At 42.8% G+C, this 25,760-nt stretch overlaps 1 protein-coding gene and 1 long non-coding RNA gene across 3 annotated transcripts; both read right to left on the reverse strand.

The window, feature by feature from the left end:
• Window positions 1-3,319: 3,319 nt before the first annotated feature.
• On the reverse strand, window positions 3,320-7,375 carry LOC113940290. Its single transcript, XR_003525423.1, has 3 exons — window positions 7,299-7,375; window positions 5,166-5,314; window positions 3,320-3,403 (listed from the first exon to the last, which is right to left on the reverse strand). It is a non-coding gene; the product is annotated as an uncharacterized LOC113940290 (long non-coding RNA).
• Window positions 7,376-16,313: 8,938 nt separating this feature from the next.
• LOC113940291 (ketosamine-3-kinase-like) lies at window positions 16,314-24,823 on the reverse strand. Of its 2 annotated transcripts, none has more exons than XM_027631413.1 (6): window positions 24,570-24,823; window positions 20,609-20,760; window positions 19,192-19,283; window positions 18,636-18,718; window positions 18,110-18,232; window positions 16,314-17,436 (listed from the first exon to the last, which is right to left on the reverse strand). In XM_027631413.1, exons 1-6 carry the CDS (start codon window positions 24,612-24,614, stop codon window positions 17,098-17,100), a joined length of 834 nt encoding a protein of 277 aa, XP_027487214.1. In that variant the 5' UTR covers window positions 24,615-24,823; the 3' UTR covers window positions 16,314-17,097. The 2 variants fall into 2 exon arrangements, with proteins under 2 accessions (XP_027487214.1, XP_027487213.1); XM_027631412.1 differs by lacking the exon at window positions 24,570-24,823 and adding an exon at window positions 23,175-23,327.
• Between the last annotated feature and the right edge of the window lie 937 nt (window positions 24,824-25,760).

The following is a 25,760-nucleotide window of genomic DNA, read 5'->3' on the forward strand; positions in this document are numbered from 1 at the left end:
GGTTTTACTTTCATTACAATGTCTTGACAACAGAAGCACTTAACTGCAAATTGATAGAGAAACTAGCAAAGCACAGGAGAAAAGTGTGGGTCAGAGTGTTCCAGTACCTGAGTACAGATTTCATCTGACTGCAGAATCTTGCCATTTAAATCAGTTTTTTTTTTCCTGTGGAATCTCAACATACAATCAGGTTTTGGTACTTCTACAGCATTGTCATTTAAAAATTTTGCACTGTGTGTGTGTTCCCTAAGGATATCCAGGAAGCATCCCTCCTAATAATCCCACAGGAATTTTCCTTCCTTCCTTCCTTCCTTCCTTCCTTCCTTCCTTCCTTCCTTCATTCCTTCCTTCCTTCCTTCCTTCTTTCCTTCCTTCCTTCCTTCCTTCCTTCCTTCAGACTTAGCCTACCTATGGCTAGTGAGAGAGGACTAACAGTATTTCAGGGCTTTACTAAATTTCTTTGTCATACAGGTTGCTCAGAGACCCAGAAAACCTGGAGGAAAAAAGTGCTGTGTATAATTTAAATTTAGTTCAACATCAACTTGATGTGATAAAAAGATCACAGAAGACTGCATCAACAAGTTCCAGCAGCCAAGGAGGGAGAAATACACCCACCCTTAAGGAAACGTCTCTTAAATTAAAAGAAGTTTTAATAACACTGATTTTTTTTTTCATTCTGCAGCATGTAAAATAAATGTAATTTCAAAATGCATTGCATATTCATGCAGCCGTATTGAGGTGTCCTGGGCAAAAAAAAAAAAAAAATACAGACTAGCCCAGGGACAGCTGTAGCACTGACACAAACACCAGAAGAAAGGTGGGAGTCATGTAACCCACCTCCTCATCTGAATTCTTTTGCCATCATTTCTGACAGAGCTGTCTCTCACCTGATCAGAAAAATTCCAGGGGCAATTTAACTCATCCCAGAGCTTCACATTGTTTATCCTAGGGATTCATCTCATCTGCCACAGTTACACTCTCACTTCTGACCTATCCATCATGGAAAAAAAGAACGATATTTCTTACAATAATACAATACAATAGTACAATAGTTCTTTTTCCTTATTTAATGTTTATTTCAGGTGTGGTTCCACCGTGGGGTTCTCTCATGGTGTGATCTTGAGCTTCTCATGTCCAGCTTTTACTGAAATATATATTCCTAGTATCCTGATTTTACCATGCAACTGCATCACCCTTTATTTCAATACTCTGCTATCCTGAGTTTTTCTGGAACACCTCACTCCTGGATCTCTGATATTCACCTGGACAGTCCTGCTAAGGGCTTTGCCTCACACAGCACTTCCTTAGAACCCCCAGTTTTGTTACCCTTCCAACACACAGACTCCTGCAGTTCCCACTCCTTTTCTTTTGTACACTTCTGCACAGCAACAATAAATTAGTCATTTATTATTAATGTTCTTTTGGGCATTTTTGGCGAAATAATTACACAGTGTTATGTGGCTTCAAAGATGAAAATCCTTGCTGTAAACAAAATGTTCAGAGTGGGAATAGAAGGGTTTACCTCACTGTAGGGAATATTTTGCGCCTCATGTAGACCTCTCTGTTCAAATATCTAATTGTCTATATTTACTCCCAGAAAATTAAAGATATCTAAATTATGGGAGAAGTTGATAAGGGGGTTTTGGTCGTGTTTTTTTGGTTTTGTTTCGTTTTTGTTTTTTTAAATAGGGTTTCTTTAAAATAGAGTGTTGGAAAGGGTTTGAAAATACAGGTATTGGTGGGAAGGTATTACTGTGTCTATAAACTTCATTAAAATGCCAGTGAATTTAAAGGGCATCTCCTCTTTGACAGGGTAAAAGAATAGATGCCTTCTGAGAAAAAATTCTGATTGTTCTATGATATTGGACAGAATATTTCCTCCTATACGACCAGGACACCAAGAAAATGGAAAAATAAGATATTTTAAGATGGGGAAAAGAAAAATAACAAAAAAAGACTATCTCTCTTGATGTTATTGACTGTCATTCCATGATCATGAATTGAGATTCGATATTCTGAGATATTTTAACTAGTTTTTGTTATTAATTTCCCAATGCAACTGGCTAGAGCCACAAAATCAGCATCAGGTTATCCAGCTCTTTCTCCTGGAAGTGCAGGAGGATTGTTTTTCTCCTTCTGAGCATCCAGTTATCCACTGTTACAAATGGTTCCAGGAAAATTCAGCACATATAAGAGTTACCCATTCTTTTGAGAGAAAAAAAGAGCGAGAAAGCAGCAATTTCCATTACTTCCAAAGCAGGGATGCTGCCAGGGGATATTCCTGCCGTGCTGGGGAAGGTTCTCCCTTGGCTGAAAACTATCAGCTTTTAGCACCGGTTCTGCAAGAAGCTGTGACAACTCAAAGTGTTTTAACCTCCTTGAACTAAGCCCCGTGCTTCAGGGAACTGTTCTTATCAACAGCCTGGCTGTGTCTGGTCACAAAGACACTCCAAGAAATTGCAGTGTTTGAGTCAACGCTGGCTTTCTGAAACTGTTTATGCTCTGGATTTGAAGCAGACAGTGGAGCTGTGGGTCGTTTTCTTCCTTAGGGCACAGTGGCATCTAGTGGTCCTACACGGAGTGGATGAGGAAAATAAAAAGTATATAAAAAATAGGTGCTTTTGTGTCCTTTTTTTTTTTTAAGAAATTATTTTTAGGAACATAATTCTTGCAACTGTATGGGTTTGTGAATACACTCATAATGTGTTCAATTGCTTTCTTCACTAGAGATATGAGCAAGTGCTCCAGGAAAGGAAAGGAATTTGAGCACTTATGTTGTTCAGTTACTTAATTTTAACTCCATTACATCACGTATTTTTAAGTTGACTGGAATGAGACTATTACATTTACACAGAAAACCGAGTTTGGGGTTTGGCTAATGCTCATAATTGGAGTGAATGGAAGTTTTAAGTAGTAATATATTTGAGAAATTTGACACTTAAGTTATACATATTTGTTATGATATCTTCAACTTGTTTAAATTTCATACACCAAAAATATTCCTATTCTCTTTCCAGGGGTTCTTGCCAGCATTTTTCATGAAGGTGAGTGATAAAGAGCATTTCCACTACTGGAGCTAAAAAAAAGAGAGTGAGCCAAGCAAGTGTTTTGAGATTATTGTTTCAGAGACATTTAGTTGGAGAAATGGTCTGTAACTAAACATATCTAACCCTCTGAGAAGGAATTATACTCCAAAGTTATCCATTTTGTCTTAAGGAGATGATCCAATATATCCTTATACAGTTGCTTTTACGCAGCTGATCCAGCTGAAAAGCAAAATACTTCAGTTTCATTTTGAGATCAGTTTGCTAATTAGGATCCTGTTTATTTTCATTATTACGGTGAAGATTTAGGCAACATCCATGGGCATCTTTCTGGTTCTGATAGTTTGCTTAGCTAGTGTCTGGCAGAAAAAAATAAAAACAACTGCTATAATGAGATTGGCACTGCACACTTGGTGGCTTTAAAAATGAATGTAATTGGGAAGCAATTGGATGACTTTCACATTAGCATTAATGTGAGTTAAGTGAGCACAGCCATGGGAGAAAACACGTCCGTATGTAAACAAAGGGAGGTTCTACACTTTATCATTTAAATAATAATGAGGAAATCACAATAAACCAATTCCAAGTGGTTTTGTGGCTGATGGAAGTAGTACCACGGGTCCCATCAGTTTCAGACAATTTTTTGACTTGCTGTATTTATGATTCTATATGTTAGGTGAAAGAAAAAAACCCAAACCCTTACTGCTGTAGGAAATACCACAAAAACAATGCATCTCTGGTTCAGAGCCTGCCTTGTAGATCTCTATCATGACTTTAAGTCACCCTATCAAGGCATTTTTTAAGAAATCCACTAAAACAAGCTATGAGAATTATAATAAGGACCTGACAGAGACCTGAATACTATAGGACACAATGAACTTATTGAGTAAAATAGAAGCTGGAAAATTAACTATTCCTATAGGGCTGAGGAAGAAATGCCTGTACTTAGAACATTCTTTCTTTCTCAAAACTACATAGATCTTAAATGTGAGCAAATTGATTGTTGGCAAATACCTATTTTCATAACAATTATTGCTGAAGATGTGCAGTTAAAGACAGAGTCACAAAATGTTACTTCTTGTCAGAAACACAAGTTCTCCAGCTGTGAAAGGGAGGAGCAGCTACAGGGTGTGCTGAATGGAGAGCAATAAACCGCTCTCAACTTTAACTAGAATGTTCCCTTTTTAAGGTTCTCTGAAAAAATTAAGGCAAGCGAAAAGAGCGTGTGTAGGTCTGGATACTTTCAGTTAAAAAAAAAAAAAGTTTTAAAGTAAATTAGATATCATCATGGCCAGGCTTCGCGAACGAAGATTTGGGAAGGGCTCTACCCACATTTGCTACAAGCACGCTGGTGGCTAAAGAGGCCAATGCGAGATGGACAAATCCAGTTGCAAAAGGCACAGCAGAAGGACTCCTTGGATGGTATCGGCAAGACACGGTTCTTTCTGCGCTGTCTTTTCTCCTCGAGAGTGATCCTGTGTGCATTCTCAAAGGAAGCAGCAGCATTATAGACAGTGTGTCTCCAGGCCTGAGTTCCAGATCAGGAAGGGCATTGCTCATTTCTACTCTCCTGGTGATACCCGACAGCAACTCCAGGACTGCAGTCATCAAATCAATCTTCAGATTGGGTGAGAACATGGTAGGACCAAGCAGCTCGTGTCATAAACAAAAAGAAGACATTTACTGCTAATAAATGGGATTCTTTGCAAGAAACCTTCCTCAATCCCTTCGTTTTTCTATTATATACATAGATATATATGTATAAATACATATATGTGTACCCTTGGACTGTATTATACAAATCCTTCATACATATTTATCTTTGATATGGGCTGATACTCTGACTTGACAATGAGGGAGAATAAAAATTGGGTTTGGAAAGTCTAAATCACAGAATCACAGAATCACCTTTGGGTTGGAAGGGACATTAAAGCTCATCTCATTCCAACTCCCTGCCACAGGCAAGGACACCCTCCACTAGACCAGGCTGATCCAAGCTTCATCCAACCAGGCCTTGAACACTTCCAGGATGGAATATAACTTCACTTATGAGCTGGACTGTATTGCAACTGCTATTCTCCTAACCATCTAGAGACATCGAATATTTGAAGAGCTTTATACCTTCTGCTTGGCTCTTCTTCCCATGCAGATGGTGCCCAGTGTGCATCCACTCTTCTCCCAGAGATGGGCTGAACCACAGTCAGGATGGCTTGTGTGATGGTTCCTTCTTTCTTCATTATCTTGATGGTAATAAATTTGGATCTGGTAGCCTGAAATCCATGGGAATAAAGACCATTCAAAGATACTGGAGAATATGTTTCAGTAAGCTTCATTCTTAACCTTTTTAGCTTTTTCCTGTTAAGACATTTTCAAGGCTGCTCTTTGTCAATAGGCAGACTTATGTATTCTGAGCAAACTCAAACTAAAGCAGGTCCAAAGTTATTTCTAGATTGATTAATAGGAAAAAAAAATCAGAGAGAAAATAAAAAGGAAAAAACCAAATAAGCTAACATTCTGATTATATCATGTGTTTTCTATCCTCCAACAGCCTGCAAAATCTTGAGCCTTCCTATACTTCTTTGTTAATCTTTAATCTTCCAAAGAACTGGGAATTAAAAATATCCAGTTCATCATTGAAGTTCTACAAACGTGGCTAAACCACGTGCACCAAGGGAATATGCTTTCTTCCCAAGAGCAGCAGGGAAACCCTGCCCTCCCAAATCTGAACTAATCAACTTTTGAGATGAAGAAAGGAGATAAGGAAAATGAATAAATGGATTGTGTGCTTATGAGGTCTCCAACCTGGTAAGGCAAAAAATTCATGTGGGAAAATAGTCTAGATTTCACAATACCCCTGCCTGTTGAAGTTGTGTGCCATTCCAATAATAAATTCTGTGGTATATTAATCATAATATTCTGTTAAGGGAAACAAAGCTTCAATTGTCACTGTGACTTCACAGATTATGCCAAGAATCCCTAAAAGCAGCCATCCGTCCCCTTGGTTTTGGGTGATACTCATATATGGTATAACATCTAGTAGAATGTTTTCAATAACAGCGTGTGGATAATTTGGAATTCCTTGCTTCAGCAGGTGAACAATTTTGTGAAATATTTAAGCTCCCGTGCAAACCATTGCTTACAAGGTCTTTCCTGAACAAGGCTCAGCTGCCCATGACTTTCTCCTCACTCCACAGTTACCAGTTCACAACAGGCACTTTCATCAGAGAAATGGGATTAGAACGTAGCTGGGATGAGGCTTGCTCTCAGCAACAAGTGTGCTTCTCCAGCACCAGAAAGCATCACAATGAATACGAAGAATTTATGGTTCTTTTTAATCTACTGTCTTCCCCTTCTTCCCAAATTCCTCACCCTGCCAAAGTACATTACAGCTTTCTTTGGACAGGAACTAACTTTCAGATGAGATCTTTTGCCTAATTTAAGTTTATTCCCTGCTGGGATATTAAATGCAGAAATTTGTATTTTCCAATGACAAATATACCCAATTAAAAAAAAATAAGAAAAAATGTTACGTGGCCATTAACACTTTATACAGTATTGATATACTGGGAATTTATGAAAACAGAAAAGTTATGTAGTTATGAGCAGAAGACAAACATTTCCACAGTTGACAATCTATGAAATTCTTAATTAAATTATAGCATATCACACTTTTCCTCACCAATTAGCAACTATATTTTCAAAAACTGTCAGTATTAATGAGTATAATCACAAAACAACGCAGAAAACAAATTAATAGTCATAATTTTCTTGAGAAGAAATCTGAAGATGTGCTGCGTAAACTCTATTATCTTCTGGGACGTTTTATTAATAAGATGAATTATTAATCTCTGAGTATAACATTGAACTAACATAGCTCAACAATCTCCAAACAACACTGACTATGTGTCATCTCTACTCTGTTAGTTGTGCTCCCAAAAAGGACTGAAACAAAGAGTTGTGCCCAACATCTTGAAAGCACACTATGAGCAGAAACACCATTTGAATTCTCTGCCCATGTCGTCCAACGAGCCTGCCTATGCCCTACAGGTCTTCTCCAAAGACCTCGGGTAGATTTTACTGTTGAGAGAGTGTGGGTGTTGCCTGAAGTCAGCTCAATCCTTACAGAGACAAGGCACTTACAGTTTGATTTTGAGGAAGCCAGTTGTGGTTGAACTAAATTTCAGTTATGTGGAAATAAAATCTGCTGGGCACATGAGGCTTACACTGAGATAGTCAGTTCCACATAAAACCTACCTTTCACACAAGGTTTTAGCATTCCTGTCACCACTTTCTTGCTGAAACATAGAAAAATAGAAGTGTCCATTCATTTGCCTCAGTCAATGTTGGCACATAGCTAAATTCTTGAAAACCTCAAGCTTACTAAATTATATAGTCTGGAATAGAATATATTTATCTGCTAAACCTTCACACCATGTAAGAGTTTTCCTTTTCTGACACATAGCTTATGTTTTTCTTCTTGAAGTTAAACCCTCTAGTCCTTTTCAAACGGAAAATCGGCAAAAAAAATTTATCCTTCTCTCCTCTGATATCTTAAATCTAGTCAGCACTTTTTAATGCTATTCTTTCTACAGCATTCTCTTTTCTAGACTCACTAATCCATATTTTCCAGTATTTTCTTGGAAGAAAAAGGAATTTACCAGTTAAATTAATGAAACTGTTGTTTTGTTTCATATACATTTCATATTTTTAAGGGTGCAAAGTTGATTAAACAATTAATGTGTGTGAATTAGAAATACAGTATGACTTTATTTTGAAATTTAGAATTCCATTTACTGCTTTTCAGAGTTTCAGTTTTAGGGTTTCAATTAAAAGTTATATAGGACTGAAAGGTTCTATACAGATGTTTTCAAAAAGTACTTCAAATATTAGTTGCATGTCCCGGCTAAGAAGACAAAAAAAAAAAGTTATAATTATACAATCTTATATTTTAGGACTACTAAAATTATACTTGCACTGTTGGTAGTCCAGAAGACTGACCCGGCAGGCAACTGATCCTAATTACTGTTCTTAACTTGGATTGATTTTTGCAATGGGAGGGCTTTTTCCCATTTTGATTTAGTGTCCTGGTTTGAAAATTGCCCTCCCGGGAGCCAGGGGGCTTAGAGGTGATTGGATGCCAGGGTAATTTCCCCTGAAGAGCCAATCACCACTCGTCTTGTTCGCTCCTGTGAAAAATCATATATACACAACTGCGGGAGTTGGTGACAATCGGTCTGTCTGTCTGCTGCTGTGTGGGTGTGAGAAGGCCTAGGGGTGGCAGGGCCCCCTTCTTTCCCCTCTGGGGGGAAGGTGGGCCCTGTGGCCCCACAACTCTGGCCTAAGCCAGGGTTGGAGGCAGCATTGGAGTGAGTGTCTGTTGTGAGGGAAGAGACTCACAGTACCTGAAGGTAAGTGGGAGAGAGGAGCCAAGTCCTCTTTCCACCACCCCCCTCCCCATTTGCAGCTAGACTGTGGAGGGAGCTTCTTTTCCCTCTCATTGTAAAGTAGAGGGGAGGCTCAGCATTGGAGCCGAGCCAAGTGGACGGGTGGAATGCAGCCTGGTGCTAGGGAGATAACGCCAGGCGAAATTGGAGACGGACCAGAGAAAGGCCCAGAGGATGTCCTTGCAGTGATTTAAACGGAGGACAGCCGAAAACTCAGAGGAGGAATGAAGATTCCAAGACACGTATGTGTGACAAGCTAATCTGAACTACAGCAGCACGGAACCGAGGTATGAGAGAGAGAATCACACAACAGAGACTGACATGGAACCAAGGAGGATGGACTCAAAGCTATCTTCTTGGACTTCGTAAGGAAGAAAAGACTTCAGCAAACAGCTGGAGGTTGGTGGGGAGAGTAAACCCTTTTCCCTGAACACTCCAACGAGAGAAAGACTGGTTACCTATCAACCTGAAGGGCTTTTCCTGGACTGAATTAAGAGAGAAGCTTAAAGGGATTGATAGAAGTGTGTAATATATATATAGTTGCCTTTAGCTTGTACAATATTTATTTGTATAGTAATAAATGTATATACTTCCCTTGCCCCTCCATAGAGGTGTCTGCCTGAAAGTTTCTCTTCTGTGTTGAGATAAAATTGTGGGAAGGGGTGGGGGAAGCCTGGAAATTGGATTTTGGATTTCTGTGGTGGCTCAAACCACCACATTTAGTATCTTCTTTGCACTAAACTGGTCTAGTTTAGCCTGATATATATATATATTTTTCCATGGGTCAAAGGCCAAAGATCAATCTTTTGGATCTGAGAACCCATTTAAGTGCTGATTTTGCTACCTCTGTTGCTGCCACTCCCTTACCAACACACAGTATCCAGAACTCAGTTGCCTTTGGGTCGAACAGCAGTGAAATATTAATTTATGAGACTACATGCATAGAAAGGGACATAAAAAGCTCACAAATACAGTGGATCAAAACCTACTCTTTTTATCAACATTTTATCAACATTATCAACATTTATCAAAATTTACCAAAATATCAGTTTCTGATGAATCGTGGAGTGTCATGGTTTGAGAGCCCCAAAATCCAATTCCCTAGTCCAAAACCCCCTCCCACATCTCAACCCAATGTGAGATGGGTTTTCCAGACACCATACGAGACTCAAAATGGGGGAAAGGGAATATGTATTACAATGACCGTACAAAATAAATACTACAATACATTATATACAATCTTAATTATCTCTAACATGACATAAGTATTTACAATGGATCAAAGCTCTTCTCCCCTCCAAATAAACATCCAGGAGGGAAGAAGGAAAGATCCTTTTCACTTTCAGAGCAGCATTCTCTTCAGAGTAGCAGTCTATCTCTCTCTCTTCCATGCAGCAGTGGCAGCTGGATCTCTGCCAGTACATACAAGGGGTATCCAAGCCCTCATGGCCCATTGTCTCCAAGCGAGGGTCTTTTCTTCCGTGGGCTGCGTAGCAGGGACAAAACTCGCTCCACCACGTCATATCATGGGATGTAAGACTCCCATGAAGGTCCCTTCCTCAGGGGATTCACCCCTGAGTCAGAACATTTCGGGCAGCTTTCAGTTGAAGGCCTTTGCCTCAAGAGTTCTATCAGAGCTTCTGTGCTCTGCTCTCAGGCTGCTAGTTTAGCTTGGCAGCAGCGGCAAGGGGGGGCCAGTCACCCCCTCTGCATTCCTTTGGCCGTCCTGGTCCAGCTTTCCAGGACGCCTGAGCTTTTCAGCTCCTCTCTGCAGTGCTACTGCACTTCACACCTCCCTTCTAGGAGGGGTCTCCAAGGAGTTTGGGGTCTTTTGGTTCAGTTTCTTACCCCAACTCTCTCTCTGTCTGAGCTTAGTTCTCTCTCTCTCTGCTGCTGGCTCTCTTTCTCTCAGACAACTCTGTGTCTTCCTTGGCTGCATGCTGTTTGCTGCTTCATCTTTTCTGGCTCTCTGCCACCCTTTCTTCGGTCAGTGCAGTTCTGCCACCGCTTTTCAGTATCTCTTGCTGCGGCTCACAGTGGAGAAACGTCCCCCAGCTCAGCTACAGACACTTAGCCCAGTCTTACACTGTTCCAAGTCTCTGCAGCCCCCCCCTGTTGGGGCTGCTGCTGCTTCTCCTCGTGGCTTTCAGAACATGGCTACTTCTTCAACAACAACTACAACTACTTTCTCTTCCATTCTGCTTGTGATATGTTTATATTTTGCAGAAGTGCTCATTGGGTAAAAACCTCAAGGGTCACCACCCTCTGGGGTTTTTCCATTTTATAACTTCAGGGGGGAAAACTAATTCCCCCCACCACATGGAGTAATACAGAAAAAATACCACATGGAGTAATACAGAAAAAATACATTTATGTCCACACTGCATTTGAAACACGAATACATTTTCAATTAGTAACTATTTTCAATTAGTAACCAGAATACAAATCCTGGCAGTTGATGATTGTCCGATTAGAAGGGCAGGGACTCCTGGGCCTAGGGGTCCCCAAACCCCTGTGGGGATCAAGAGTACAGCGGTAGATGTTAAAGTTACGGTTCTCTGGAGGCCAGGTCCAACCCAGTGCTGCCTGAGGTGGCAGTGAGCAAATCACTAACCTGTTTTCTTGGGCCATATTTATTTGCTGAAGCGGAGCGTGTGGCTTCGCACCCTGTCTGCAGTTTCCCTGATGGGAAGGGTTTCTCCTCAGGTCGACTCAACTTCAACCTTCGTTAAGATCCCCGCTTCTCATGGTGACCTTTTTGGCATACTGCTGAGGGGGGTTTCTTTGGGCAGTCCTTATAAAAATGATCAGCAGCGCCACATCAGTAGCAGCTGCTTCTCCCTCTTGCCCTGTCCTGTAATCTCAGCTGGGCACTTCAGGCTGTTGCTAGAGAGGCTGTGTGATGCTCAATCGATCCAACATCCTGACACGCTCGGACCATTTCGGCTATTATGCAGGTTTCCCTTTTAGGGATAGTCTGCAAGGCTCACTTACAATCCAGGTTTGAATCCCCATAAGCAAGCTGCCTAAAAAGTGTCTCTCTAGCATCTTCATGTTCTATTTGCCTGCTTAAAGCCGCCTGTAGCCCATCGAGGAACTGGGAGAAAGATTCAGTTGATCCCTGAAGGACCTTTCTGAAGGACAAGTTGCTATCCCTGTCCGTGCTAGGGAGCTTAATCATCGCCCTTGAAGCCATTTTTGCTATCACCTCATATATCTCCCAGGGGTAGCCTGTCTGGGAATCAGCTACCGTGTAAGCCCTCTCTCCTGCCAAATGATTGCAAGTCATGCCTGTTTGTGAACCCCCTGGGTCACTTGCATACGCTGCGAAATTCTCCCAATAGCCTGTTAAGCAGACGCTGTATCAAGTTGTAGTTAAAACCATCTTCAACAGCGTCTTCCAATCATGAGGTAAAAATACATAGGTGGTACTCAATGTCTTCAAATATGACAACATTTGAGACAAGGAAATACCACTTTCTTTAACAATTTGCCTCAATTCCTTGGTCACCTCATAGGGTAAGCTTTGGAACTGAGGGTTTTGGCACAGTCGGTATATAACTGGGCATGCACTAATAACTTTCCAGTCTCCCGTCCGCATTGCCTCCTTGTGGCATTTTTCCCATCAGTTAACTGACACCCTCGCACCTGTACACTCGCCCTCACCTGGAGGAATCACCGTTGATTCCTCCTCAGTATCCTCTGATGCCTCACTATCTATGGTTCTGAAACACTCGGCTTCTGGTAGTGGTATGCCAGATGGCTGTCGTGAAGGGAAGCCACCCACCCCCCATCACATGGTCAGGACAAGATGGCTGCGGGGCTGAAAGAGATAGCTCAAGTTCCAGTCCATTTTGCGCGCAAGATGGCTGTGCCCAGGTCACATTTCTTTCAGCACATAGCCACAAGTCATCAGCGACAAGAGGGGATGAGTTGTCTGGATTCCCCTCCCCACGCCGCGGTGGGAACCTACAAACTGCACCTGTGTACTGGATTCACGATTTAAAATTCCTGCCCTTTCTCTGCAGCTCACACGCGCATCAAAATCAGGACCCTCGCCATAGCTTATATCGCACCCCTCCGCTCCCGCCCACATGAAACCCAACCCAAGTCCATTGTTAGGTCCTCCCAGGTAGCGTGCAGTTCTCCCCCACCCCTGTGTCTGTTCCCAGTGTCTGGGGAATGGCTACACCTAGCAGCATTCATGGGGGGTGCAGGAAAATGTGTGTTTGAGTCTCTGGGGGGGTTCTGCTTTCTTTGAGCGATCTGCAGAGCATTCATGACTTGCATCCAGGCAGGAAGGCATCTAGAGGCTTCTGTATCACCTAACATAGACCTTTTGCTCATGGTCCTGCCAATTTTTTGCCAGGTGTTTATATTTAAATCTCCTACGAGCGGCAGTCCTGGTGCAATGATTTTTATCCATTGCAAGAGTTCTGTTATTTCTGCACGTGTGATCTCACTGGGATATTGTCTTAGCAAGAGACACATGGTTTCTGCATCCCTTTCTGTGTCCTGGGAAACCAAATTCCCCATGCTTTCTTTACCTTTTTTCTTTGTCGCTTTCCTCTCGCCTGCATTTTCTCGCTGCTTTCGGTTCTTGCCACTTTCAATTTTCACCGCTTTGGCTTTCGGTGCTTTCGGTCTCCGCAGCTTTTGGCTTTCACCAGTTTTGTTTCCCGCTGCTTCTTGGTTTTCGTTCTCCACCTCACTTCTCTTCGCGCGTGAACTTTCAATTTTTTCAAGCTCTGTTCAGTATTGCGTCCTCCAGTCGCGTTCTGCGCTGAAGTCTCAACGCTTTTATCGGCGTCTGGCTTTTTTTTCAGGATGCGTTCCTGAGCTTTAGAACAAGCTAGTGTGAATGCTACCGCAATCTTCTTTGCTGCAAGGCAGTCTGATTATCCCTGTTACAGAAAATGCCCCACATTCAGGGCACCATATGTGGTTTTATTAATATAATAAATAAACCACATGACCCAGTTGGTTGGATTCCCAACAACCAAATCCGTTTATTGGAAGTGAACAGCACCTTTTACATGCATTTCAAAATGACACGTGATTCTCTTAGCCAACCCCACGGGACTTGCCACTGCCCATTTGTATTAGAGTATATTTTAGGGACTACATCTCCCAGGATGCCTTGTCCAGCATCCCTAAAACACATTCCCCACACTTTACTGCTACATAAACACCCCTTGAGGTGGAAACAGTAATTTCTGAGGTTGGGTGTTTTTTCTGGACAGGTAGTCACATCTGCTTTAATACCGGGGGTTTTTCTGCACAACTACATAGCTGTGTGTATATACACATGTACCAATTCCATTTAGGTATTTTGGGAGTACATTCAGTTTTAGCTGGTGGCCAAAGAACTGAAGTAGAACGATGCCTGAAACGGTGTTGGTGGAGGAGGAACCCAGTGAGCCTAAGTGAGTCTTAAGTTTTCTGAAACAAAAAAAGCTCTGGGACAGCAAGTGCCACTCCCACCATGCTGGCAGAGCCAAAATCCCGGCAAGCTGAAAGACACTTTGATAAATGGATTAGTCCATCTGGGTGCTGGCAGATGGACAGAGTTGTCTGAGCACCCTTCAGGCCCACTCAGCCTGTGGCTCTCCCTGCGGAGATGGGAATGTCCTGGGTGACAAGGAGACGGTCAGGAAGAGGGGCTGCTCTGGGCTCCTAGGGAAGGTCTGAGCCAAACACATGGGCTTGTGCTCTCTCCAGCTGGCGGAGGACAGTCTCCAGGCTGGGGGAGTCCCCAAAATCCTGTGTGTCCTCTGCTGAGATAGGGGTACCCCAGGATCCTACTACCCCTCAGCTATAGGTCTGGTTTGGAGTGATAACATCTTGGAGACAACCTGGGATCCCCTCCCAGTGCAGGGGGCAGATCCCTAAGCTCAGACAGATGCTGGGATGTCTCATCCTCAAGGCATTTGAGGAAGGTAAGCCCAGCACTGTGGCTCAGAAGGCTTTTCTGTGTCCTCCTCAAATTCCTCTACCAGACAAAAAGTGAGAGAAGCTGTGGAGGGCTGCATTCCCCACCTGTGGTTAATTTGGGTCAGCTGGCCTGGTTGTGTCCCCTTGGTTGCAGGGGAGGAATATTGAGACACAGTGCTGATGCTGTGCCAGCCCTGCACAGCAGTAGCCAAAACACTGGTGTTACCAGTGGTAACAAAGGTGTTACCGACACCTTTCCAGCTCCCAGTGCAAAGCACAGCACTGGGAGGGCTGCTATGGAAAAATTAACTCCATCTCAGCCAGACCCAATACAATCCTCAAGAATGAATGCAACACATCAGGTTTTAATTCAGAAAACAGAGACAACAATAATCAACTGGGAAACTTTTTATTTAAGCAACAAGGTAGAAGTAAAACCTATCAAGCAGGGCTTTAAAACATTTTGCAGCAAAAATCAAAAGGACAATCCGAAAAGTAGTAGAATTTAGGAAAATTGTATCAAGTGAGAGTCTTCTCCAAACCTGCTTTCAAACTGCGTAAACAACTGCAAAACCAGCAACTAAGAAATGCTCAGTAATATGCCAGTATCCAGTGAAAACCAGTTTTAGTTAATTACAGTCATTCCCCAACACTCAAAATGCACATTAGGAATCATCCATCTCTGTCTCACCTACCTGGTAAGCTTGCACAGAAGTACACTACCAGCCTACATCAGAAAGAGGAAAATTTTAGTATTAATATCTTGCAGGTAAAAGCAACAGTCTGCAGAACTACTGTCAAGAACTCCTGACACTGGTGAAGTGCTGGTCTTTGAGTTACACATTAACTTCCTTTGGTTTCAGGTCCCTTTATCACAAGAGCTACAACGTGCACTTAGTGCGGACTGGCATGTAAAAATTTAGGAAATGAAGATCCCACTGCTTTCTGGGTTACCCACAGATGTAGTGGGCTTAGAGGTGGCTGATCATCCCCTTCTTAATCTATTTGAGTCCCTAGGAGACCCTCACAGATAACGTAGAGTAAACAATGTCTTGTTCACTCTGAGTCTGCATTAGAACTCTCATTATCACAGATGCACAAATAGCACAGCATCAACATTGCACACATTCATGATCCCAGGTAAGTGTGATTTACTGATCTTTGTGACAGAATAAGGTACATACTGATATGAGAAAGCAAAAGCAATGGTATTCCCATGAAATAAGCAATGGTATTTCCATGAAATAAGGGGGAGCAGAGGGGTACAGCCCACTGGCCATTCCAGGATACAAAGGGAGAGTCTCCTCTGACTTCCTTCCCCTCTTAAGATTTATTTGTATTTTTTACTTTGAGGTGGGGAAAAGACAACGTTCCAATTGATGTAATCTCATGATAAGGTGCAGTTTGAGTGACTATACTCAATGCATGTAAAGCATGTACAGGTTTTACTTCATTAGCACATGCAGGGTGTTAAAAATAATATGTATTTTCACGTCAATGAAACAGAAGTTCAGCTTTTGGTCACTGGTTTGGCCATTCCTCTGGCTCAGTTCCCATTAGCTGCATTGTTTTAAACAGGGCATGACGACAACACCTCTGTGCCACTCCATCCCTTTTCCCACTCCTTTCTTAGGGCAGCACACCAAGCTCTCTCAGTGTCGTTGCTCCCAATACATGTAGAGTTTGTTTCTGGTGAACTGCCAACACAGACATTTCTCTTTGCTCAGCTTTGTCTTTTAGACAAAGCTTTGTCTCCACAGAGACTGAAGGAAGATGTCAGCATATGGCATCTGTACTCTAAAGCTACAGAAAATATATGTGAGGCCTCCACCATGGCCAGATGGCATTGTTCCTTGGGAAATTACAACAGTCAAAAACTACATCTTCTAAAAACTAGTACTGGTGAAAACAAAACTGCTGTGGATAAAAGCCGACTGACCAGAAAGCACAGAATATAGCCTATACAGATTCCAGGAGGCACAAAAATTTCAAACTACTTTATCACAGAACAGTATTCATCCAATAGAATCGCTTTAGCAAACCACTGGAGGTCTTCCAAGACCTCTGGACACAATCCTGATTAACATGCTCTATGGGCTCCTGCCTAAGCAGGGAGCTTGGGCTGGGTGACATTCAGTGATCCCTTCCAACCTTATCCATTTTCACATTCTGTGAAAATGAACAGCAAGTCCAAATCCCTTCTCACAGTTCCCATTAAATTTTTTATCCCATTGACTTTCAGACTATGTTGTTAATAATGCTCTCATGCACACAACTGGACATGAAAAGCTGAAAGGGTCTGAGCAATCTATCCTAAACGGGGGAAGACACAGCAAAAAGCAATGAGCACTTCTTCTAGTCATCTCCTCAGTGTTCATTTCTACTGCCTTGCATAGTCTCAAGCAGACAATGCTTTTTAGACACCGAGACCTTTATTCACTGTGCAGATGAATAAACTCTGTCCGTAGATATTTCCCTCCTAAAGTTACTCCCAACTATCCTACAAAGGGATGTCTGTTACGCTTGTTATTCAGCAGGACTCACTGATTGTAGATCTTCAGCTGAACAAGGTGAGGGGTCTCACAGGATTTTTTTAACATTACTACTCCTGTAGCTGCACCGACGAGTGTGGGGTTTTCCAAACAACCTGGGAGGTATTTGGCCTAAGTAGCAAGTCACTTTACAAGGTTTCTCATAATGTTTAAAGAAGACCCTCTGTATCCTGAACCAAAATGGTTCCAATGGTTCATGTAGTGAAACAGTTGATAAAGCTTCAGGCATTTCTCAAACCCTGCAGCTTTGGGAATTTTACTGTGATAAGCAGAATAAAAAGAACTGCTGAAGCCACCAAACATTCCAGCTATTGCAAGCTCATACTCTGAATGGCCGTAGAAAGAAGCTGGATCAAAGATAATTGGACCAGAATCATCCTCAGCTACGTTTCCTCCCCATAGATCTCCATGCAGGAGAGCAGGAACAATTTCTACATCACAGAACAAACTGGGTATTTTCAGCTGCAGAAGGAAAAAACAAGACATATAAATACATTTTAAAGTGAATGATTGTAGAGATTTATCTGCATAAACAGCATAGGACAAGTAAACAAAGATGCTGAGCAAATCCAGAGGATTACTATTTTTTATAAAGTCAGCAGTAGAATAGTCATCCAAACCTTTTTTAGAAAAAAAATTAAATATTTAAAACGGTATTTCATGCTGGAATATTGACCAGGTTTAAGAAGAACCACCATCACCACTTCATCATTAGAAGGCTCATGGATTTCTCACCAACTCTGAGGAATTCCACAAAGTAGTACCCAGGGAGCTAATACTGCAGTCACTTAATTAGATGCAAACAGTAAATGAACAGACATTGTGCTTATGTACATTTCTCATCATGAACATGTTACAGGGAATGAGAAATACGAACTCCATCTAGTATTTCCCAAACAGTAAGGCAAGGTGTTATCTGTCACTCTGGAATTCACTTTGGAATACTAGCATAGGGTGATGTAGCAAAAGCCCTTACACTTCAAAATAAAGGGCCTCTTAACACCTAAAAACTGGAGTTTCTTACCAACAGAACCGGGGCCAAACCAAAAAACAGCAACTTTGTTTTAAGAAAATAAAATCTGAATAACTGATACCCAGCTATCACTATAACGAGAACTGAGAGAATTGCTCCTACCTGAAGTTGTGCCCAAAGTTCTCTTGCTTCCCTGTCTCCTGAATTCTTTTCGATCATGTCCATCTGGGGCTGGATTCTTTGTTTGGCAAAGAAGGTCACCCAGTCACTCTGCCAGTCATTCACCTGAAGGACAGGACTGACATGTCAGTTCTACACCACATGAAAGGCTTATTTTCTTCATTTTCAAATAAGCATTTTAAAGATTATATAGCCTTTGTGCTGGTACCAACTACAACAGTAAATGCTACCATTTAACTGGACATTATCTTAAAACATTAAATTAGGGGAGTAAAGTTTTCTTTAGTGATTAAAATCCAAGAAATGGAAGAGCTATGAATGTCCAGTGCAGCAAGAAGTGCTGTCTAAAGCAATACTTTCCTTAGAAGACTGGAAAATGTTTTTTCGTTTCACTGCTCCACAAAAAATCATTTATTATGATAATTTTGACCCTTTGTGTCATTGAAGAGAAAAAAAGATAAACTTAAAAAAAGATAAAATTATAAACTTCTGATGATGTACAACCTACCTGTGGAAGATAGCCACAGCAGGTAACTGTATGAAAGCCAAACTGATCCACAAACTGGACTTCCGTTTGCCCTTGTCCCTTACCTTTCAAACCAAAAACAAAAATTCAACACTAATGACAAAATATTAAGCAGCCACAATGCAAATGAACCTTAAAAACTATGCAAAAGTACAATGCTGCTTCTACTGAGAATAAAAAAAAATTGCTCTTTTTTTACAATGGTTGCTGCTGTTGTTTTTTAAGTTTAAATCTCAATGTAAAGCAGCCATATTTTACTTTTCATAATCACATTTTGAGGTACTGTATCTCCTCTGATGTCATGTCCTCCTAGAAATTGTGGTTTGGATTCCTGAGAGTGCCAAACTGAGTGTGTGTTTTGCTCACAGAGATCCAAACAGAGCAAACAAAAGCAAAAAGAAGCCCCCCTATCTGGGTGCTTCATCCAACTCATACTATCTTTAGTGGAAGGAGACAAACTCGTCCTGAAGCAGCAAAAGCTATTTCAACTCTTATGTAGATTATTATTAATTAGGTTAAATTTGCAAAAGCACTGTACCAACTGTGCTTTCTTCCTTCTTCAGCTTCTCTCCAAGTTGCCTGTTATGAAGGTGAAGATCAGCCAGTTGTGTTCCAAGAAGAGCTGAATGTCTATGAAACAAAAATATTCTTAGCAACACTGACACATGAACGAATCCATGTCTTGATAACCAAGGAATTACTTCAAAATATTTATCAAGTAAAAGAAGTCTGTATTTCTAACAAAATAATGTTTTACAAGATTCCAGTTAAAAATGCCTCCTCTTTCTATCAATATTGCACACAGACAAAATGTACTTATGTGGTTGTTTCTGACACGACCGTTAAAAAAAAAGAGGAACTATCAATTCTAATTTCTGTGCGATATCACTTCCAGAAGAACTTCCAGTAAGATATCTGTGAGAAAGCACAACATGTTATGCCTTTTTTTTTAATGACAAAAAGTCTTTGGGAAATAGAGCCAAACAAGGCTCTCTTCTCTGTATTTTTATCTCTGGTTTCTTTTCTCTAAAAGGTCTAGAAGATGTGGCAGTCAAGTAGGCCTTGTTTATTATCTACTTTTAATAAGAGCTCATCCTCTACACATTGCAAAAAAGTCTTGCAGCAACTACAAACACTCTTACAGCCAGTTGCCTCCCACATTAATAAAAGTACATTCCTTTTCCTGTCTTTGATGTTTCTCTACTTTCCCTGTTCTCAAGGCACTGTCACCTAAGGTAAATTTATTTCTTCATTTTGTTCCTGTTAGCACAGGTGGTAACTATCTCCAGATATCTGCACGACAAAGGAAGAGTTTGCAATCCAAAACAAGATCTTTGCCCTTTCTCTGGGGGCTCACTGGTGGCTCTTCATGAATTAGAAACTCTCCCAGGGAGCAGAATGAGGGATGACTTTAAACTGGCTGCAGAAGTTCTGAGAATGAGGTGAGAAACTGGTCATGGCCACCTCCCTAACGAAATCAGACACACGGATTCAATATATTAAGTGCTTGTCACAGAGAAGGGTCGAAAGTTTGAAACTATCAAAATGAAAGTAAGAGTTCTAAAAATATTGAAATTAATTCATTTGGTGAAGTGCTTCTGCATACTCATGACAAGCAACAAAGCACTGGCTCTTATATCAAAGGCAAGTACACAGAACAGGTGATCAGGTCATCTTCCTTACTATAAAAAGGAAGCTTACTTTTATCACTAATTACCTAAACAAACAAATCCAAAATTAACCAAAACTCAGACTCACTTCTTGATGTATGGCAAATTTTCTAGGTGAGGCATTATGAGGTATTTTATACAGTTCTCTGCTGTATAACTTTCTGTACGCCTCCTGACTTGCTCTGTAAAAATTTTAACAATTTTCCCCTCTGAAAACAAGTAACATAACTGTCATGACAACCAAAATTTCTGGTTAAAGGGGACAAAGATAACACTGTGTTTTACCTGTTTAAGCCCCTCATTTCCAAATGTTCCATCACAAATGCAGTGCTGCCCCCAGGCAGGTCTATAACTTTGATGGGTTTAGGCACTTTTATCGCCTGCGTTTTCAGGAGGGCTTCCAAACTTGCCATTTCTCCCTCAAACATTCTTCTGGCCTGCCAGACATTAGAGAAAAGCGTCAGTCTCCATGAAAATCAGTCACTGGTAAACCAGGCACTTTCACAAAACACCACTTTCACAAAACCAATCAAGGTTGTAAAAGTTAAATGCCTCTACTTTAGAAGAGTCAGGTAGACATTGCAGAAAAAGAGCATGTGGGAAATCTAACAAACGTGGTTGAAAATAAAAGCAGAAACTATAATAAATAAAACAGAAGCCACAACAAATAAAACACAATCTACCCCTTTAGTATTGATACATGAAACACTGCTAAAGGACAATTTGCAACAGACATCAAATAAAAATTCCAAAGCCTACAGGACATCATAGAATGACAGAACAGTTTGGGTCTGAATGGACCTTAAATTTCATCTTGTTTCAGTCCCTGCCATGGGGAGGGACTCCTTCCACTGGACCAGGTTGCTCTAAGATGCATCCAATCTGGCCTTGAACATTTCCAGGGATGTGGCAGCCACAAGTTCTCTGGGCAACCTGTGCCAGGGCCTCACCACCCTCACAGAGAAGAATTTCTTCCCAATATCCCATCTCAACCTATTTTTTGTCAGTTTGAACCCATTCCCCCTTGTCCTGTCACTGCATGCTCTTGTAAAAAAGACATCTTTCCTGTCTGCCCCTTCAGGTACTGGAAGGCCACAATTAGGTCTCCCCCCAGCCTTCTCTTTTCTAGGCTGGACAATCTCAGTTCTCTCAGCCTTTCCTCATAGGAGAGGTGCTCCATCTCTCTGACCGTCTCTGTAGCCCTCTTTTTGACTCACAAGTGAAGAACTGCTGAGCTACTGAGCCATGATTTAGCTCTGTTCAGAGGAAATCAGTTAATACTGTATCTCTGTCTAAAGCATCATACTAGCTTAAAGCCTGCTACTAAAATAGAGTAAAAACTGCTGATGCACAGCTGCTGCTGTACACACAGCACAGCATTTACAATAGACTTGAGCAAAGTTCACTTTCATCAGCGCTCAGGATCCACACACAGGCAAAAGCACTGAAAAGGAAACAGCTGGATAGAAAATATACTGAGACCTTTTTTTCCCCAAGCCTGATCTTGCAGCTAGCTGGCTGCTGTGTATTTAGCTAGTTAAATACACAATTATCAAAGGCATAGGAAGGGCCCATTCAAACTACCTATTTGTATTTCAAACAACCGATGCTACCAATTCAAACTCTTTTCTGTAAAGCTGGATAACCTTCCTATATTATCCCACATTACCACCTCTGTGCATCCATCTAGCTCCCCAATATGAACAGAAAGCATAGAGAAATTTAGAATATAGTGGCATACATGCTTCCAAACACATTTGTTTGTTATGAAAGGCAAACAGAAGTTCTGACTTCTGTTCTGCCATTGAAACTTTTTACTTGATAGACACAACTATAAGGTATCTTTAAAGGAAATTCCACCTGAGCTCTGCTTTTCCTGCTGTAGAGCTATGTTGCATTGTACTTACGTCTATCAAATGCTGACATCTACCTTCAACAGAAGGCAGTTCCAGGTATTGAAAGCAGAAAATCTTGAGGAATTGTGGCAAAATATCACTTACTGAGAAGAGCTCCTTCTCACATGCAGGGAATTAATCAGTGGTTTACTTAAAACCACAAAAGATGCAGACAATTTTACACCTGCCAGTTTGCCTCAGACACTATTACAGCACTCGCAGACACAGTTACACCACTGTTGCCCCCCCCACAAATGACAACAACATGTCACAGTACTGCATGCCCTGGACAAACAATACTGATACCACAACACAATCCCACCACAGAAATCATTCAGGTTGGAAAACACCTCCAAGATCATTGAGTCCAACCTTTGACCCATCATCAGTTTGTCAGCCAACCCAGAGCACTGATGCCACATCATCGTTTCTCAAACACCTCCAGGGATGGGGACTCCAACACCTCCCTGGGCAGCCCCTTCCAATGCTCAACAACCCTTTCCATGATGAAATTCCTCATGATGGCCAGCCTGAACCTCCTTTGGCACAGCTTGACGCCGTTTCCCCTTTTCCTAACCTTGCTCCCTAAGAGCAGAGCCCGACCCCGCCCTGGCTCCACCCTCCTCTCAGGGAGTTGCAGAGAGCGAGAAGGTCCCCCCTGAGCCTCCTTTTCTCCGGGCTGAGCCACCTCAGCTCCCTCAGACGCTCCAGGTGCTCCAGACCCTTCCCCAGCTCAGTTCCCTTCCTGGTCACGCTCCAGCCCTTCAATGTTTTTCTTCTCCTGAGGGGCCCAGAACTGCACCCAGCACTCGAGGTGTAGCCCCAGCAGTGCCCAGCACAGGAACAGTCACTGCCCCGGTCCTGCTGCCACACTAGTGCTGACCCGAGCCAGGAATGCTACTTCCGACAGCGCCGCCTGCCCACCTCCCTCGCCCCCGCTCCCTACCCCACCACACCTCCTCCTGGGGGTTGCTCTTGACGAACACCCGGCCGCGGTCCGTGTCATAGCTCTGCCCCTGGCTGATGCAGCCGCCGCCGGTGTGCCCGGTGGGCCGCAGCAGCACCGTGCCGAGCTCCCGCCTCAGCGCGTCCTCCATGGCGCCCGCGGGTCGCTGCGGCTGCGCGGGGAGCTGAGCGGGCCACGGGGCGGGAATGGCGGCGGGAGGAGGTAGCTCCGGGCTTTCGCTCCTCGTAGCCCGCAGATTCCGTTTTGTTCTTACTATTTTCACAGAATCACGGAATATACCGAGTTGGAAGGGACCCGCAAGGGTCGAGTGCAGCCCTCAGCCCTGCACAGGACCATCCCCAAGAGTCACACCGTGTGCCCCGGAGTATCAGCCAAACGCTGCTTAAGCTCTGTCAGCCTTGGTGCTGTGACCACTGCCCCGGTGAGCCTGTTCAATGCCCGACCGCCCTCTGGGGGAAGAACTTTTTCCTAATATCCAACCTAAACCTCTCCTGACACAATTTCAGGCCGTTCCTTCTGGTTTGAGTCCTGTCTCTGGTTCCTACAGAGCAAAGTGCCTGCCCCTTCTACCACTTAAAGTGAAGAGTTTGCATTAACGAGAGAGGACAGAAAACAGCCTTGAAGTATTTCAATTTCCTACACTATTTTTAATTCAAATATACACAACTTCATAGTAGAGGTACTGTGTCTTCAGTATCTACTGATAAGTTTATTTCAATGTAAAAACCTAAGTCCTGAAGAAAGGAAAAGACAAGAAAAAAGCAGCTTCAAATATGATATAAGCAACAGGAACAACAAAGGTAGTTAACAGTACTGAAACCCAATGCACAAGTTTGATATGCTACAGTTCAGTAATGACATACATAATCTTAACTTTCAAATAAATAAGCTATAGTTCCTAGACGTGTCCTAGCTGACACAGCTGGTGCCAGAACTCCGCCTGCTGTTTCTCAAATCCGGTATTAGTCTCTTAATGTGAGTCATCTTACTGTGCAGATACTGGCATCTGTTCTTCAGAGTAGCTGGGGCTAGACTGCAAAGGAAAAATAAGAAAATCTGGGCATGCAAACATGTCCTTTTCTTTAAAATAGCCTTGAGCCAGGCTTAGTGGTTACCACCTCCTACAGACTGTTTTTTCTTCTCATACTCTGTTAAGACCTTTCTTAAGAAGCATATTCAAGGAAAGCATAAACAAGCATAAAGCCAATATGAAGAACATTTCACTATTAACAGAAAATGCAAACAGATGTACACCATTAAAAATATGCTGTTTGACTCAAGATTCTGTGAGCCACCACTCTCCTGCTTTGCAAAAATAAACACCAAGCTCCCATATCACCCAAGACATGCAAGTAAACCTGTCAACTAGCAACAAAATCAGTACCTGCTCCAATACTCCCTTTGGCACATGCCTCACGCTGCCATGCATCCACGAACGGCTCAGACAAGCACAGTCTGAGGGCTCGACAACTTTTTTTGGCTGGGTTTTGCAAAAAATCACTGCCAGCCCACACAGCACCTCAGCAAGTATACCAGTTATTTAAGAGACTTTACAATAATACTCCTTCACAAAATACACGAGTTCTGATATTGAAGATGTGGAATTTGCATGTCCATATCAGAACCGTCCGTGCTGAACACCCAACGTACATCAAGGCATCTCTGTGTGGCCATTGTGACCTCGCTGATGACAGGGGCTCTGCAAAGTTCTGGCGTCACAAAGGGGGTCCCCGGCTCCCCAATAAAAGCGGGTGAGCCGCACGCCCCGCACACCACCATGGCCCGCTACCGCCGGCGCTCCCGCAGGAGCCGCAGCCGGAGCCGCAGCCGCCGCCGCTCCCGCCGCCGGGGCGCGCGGAGGAGGCGGCGGGCTGGATCCCGCCGCTCCAGGTACCGCCGGCGCCGCCGGGGCGGCAGGAGGCGCAGGCGCCGCTGAGCGGGCACCGCGGACCAGGCCCCGTACGGACACACGGCGGGCCTGACAATAAATTAGCACGGCAAAGGTCACATGGGTGTGCTTGTCTCTGCTTCGCCCCCCTCATAGCGCCTCACGCCTCAGGGCTCCCCTGTGGGTCGCGCTGCTCGGAACCCGCGCCCGCATTCCACGTGTTCCATCTGCTGCTGCTCCTGTGTTTCCAGCTCCGCTCTTCGACAACAGCGCTCCCAAACGCTGTCCCTCCCCCTTTTTCTGTGCCCTGTTCATGTCCATCCCAAAGCTGAATCAAAAAGGAATGTGAATTGCAAGACCTTTTCAGAGGTCCCCTACCTGATATTCGTGCTCTATAGGAATATATTTACATCAGTTAATCAAATTAATTTACATCAAATGGTGATTTTTTTTACATAACTATTCCTTATTTGCACAAATTCATCAAGTGATGAATTTCTTACATAAATGATGCCCCTTATTTACATAAATTCATCTTTCCAGCTGGCAAAGCTTCAGTCTGTCACCAGCAATTTTCCACCGTGGACGTGGTCCTGGGGCTCCCGGGCTGGTGGCTGTACCCCCAGCACGTGGGCCGGGGAGGCGGCCTCTTGCTGGGCGGAGGGCAATCCTTCGGGCTGGGGACCC

Source organism: Corapipo altera, unplaced genomic scaffold (assembly GCF_003945725.1).
Source record: "Corapipo altera isolate COAL_440 unplaced genomic scaffold, ASM394572v1 55020, whole genome shotgun sequence".
NCBI lineage: Eukaryota > Metazoa > Chordata > Aves > Passeriformes > Pipridae > Corapipo > Corapipo altera.

Coding starts and splice junctions, on each gene's coding strand:
- LOC113940291 (XM_027631412.1), bottom strand. CDS start 23,315: ATGGAGGACGCGCTGAGGCGGGAGCTCGGCACGGTGCTGCTGCGGCCC. Junction 20,761..23,174: donor AGAGCAACCCCCAGGAGGAG/GTGTGGTGGGGT, acceptor AATGTCTGGCAG/GCCAGAAGAATGTTTGAGGG. Junction 18,233..18,635: donor GCTGTGGCTATCTTCCACAG/GTAGGTTGTACA, acceptor CCTGTCCTTCAG/GTGAATGACTGGCAGAGTGA.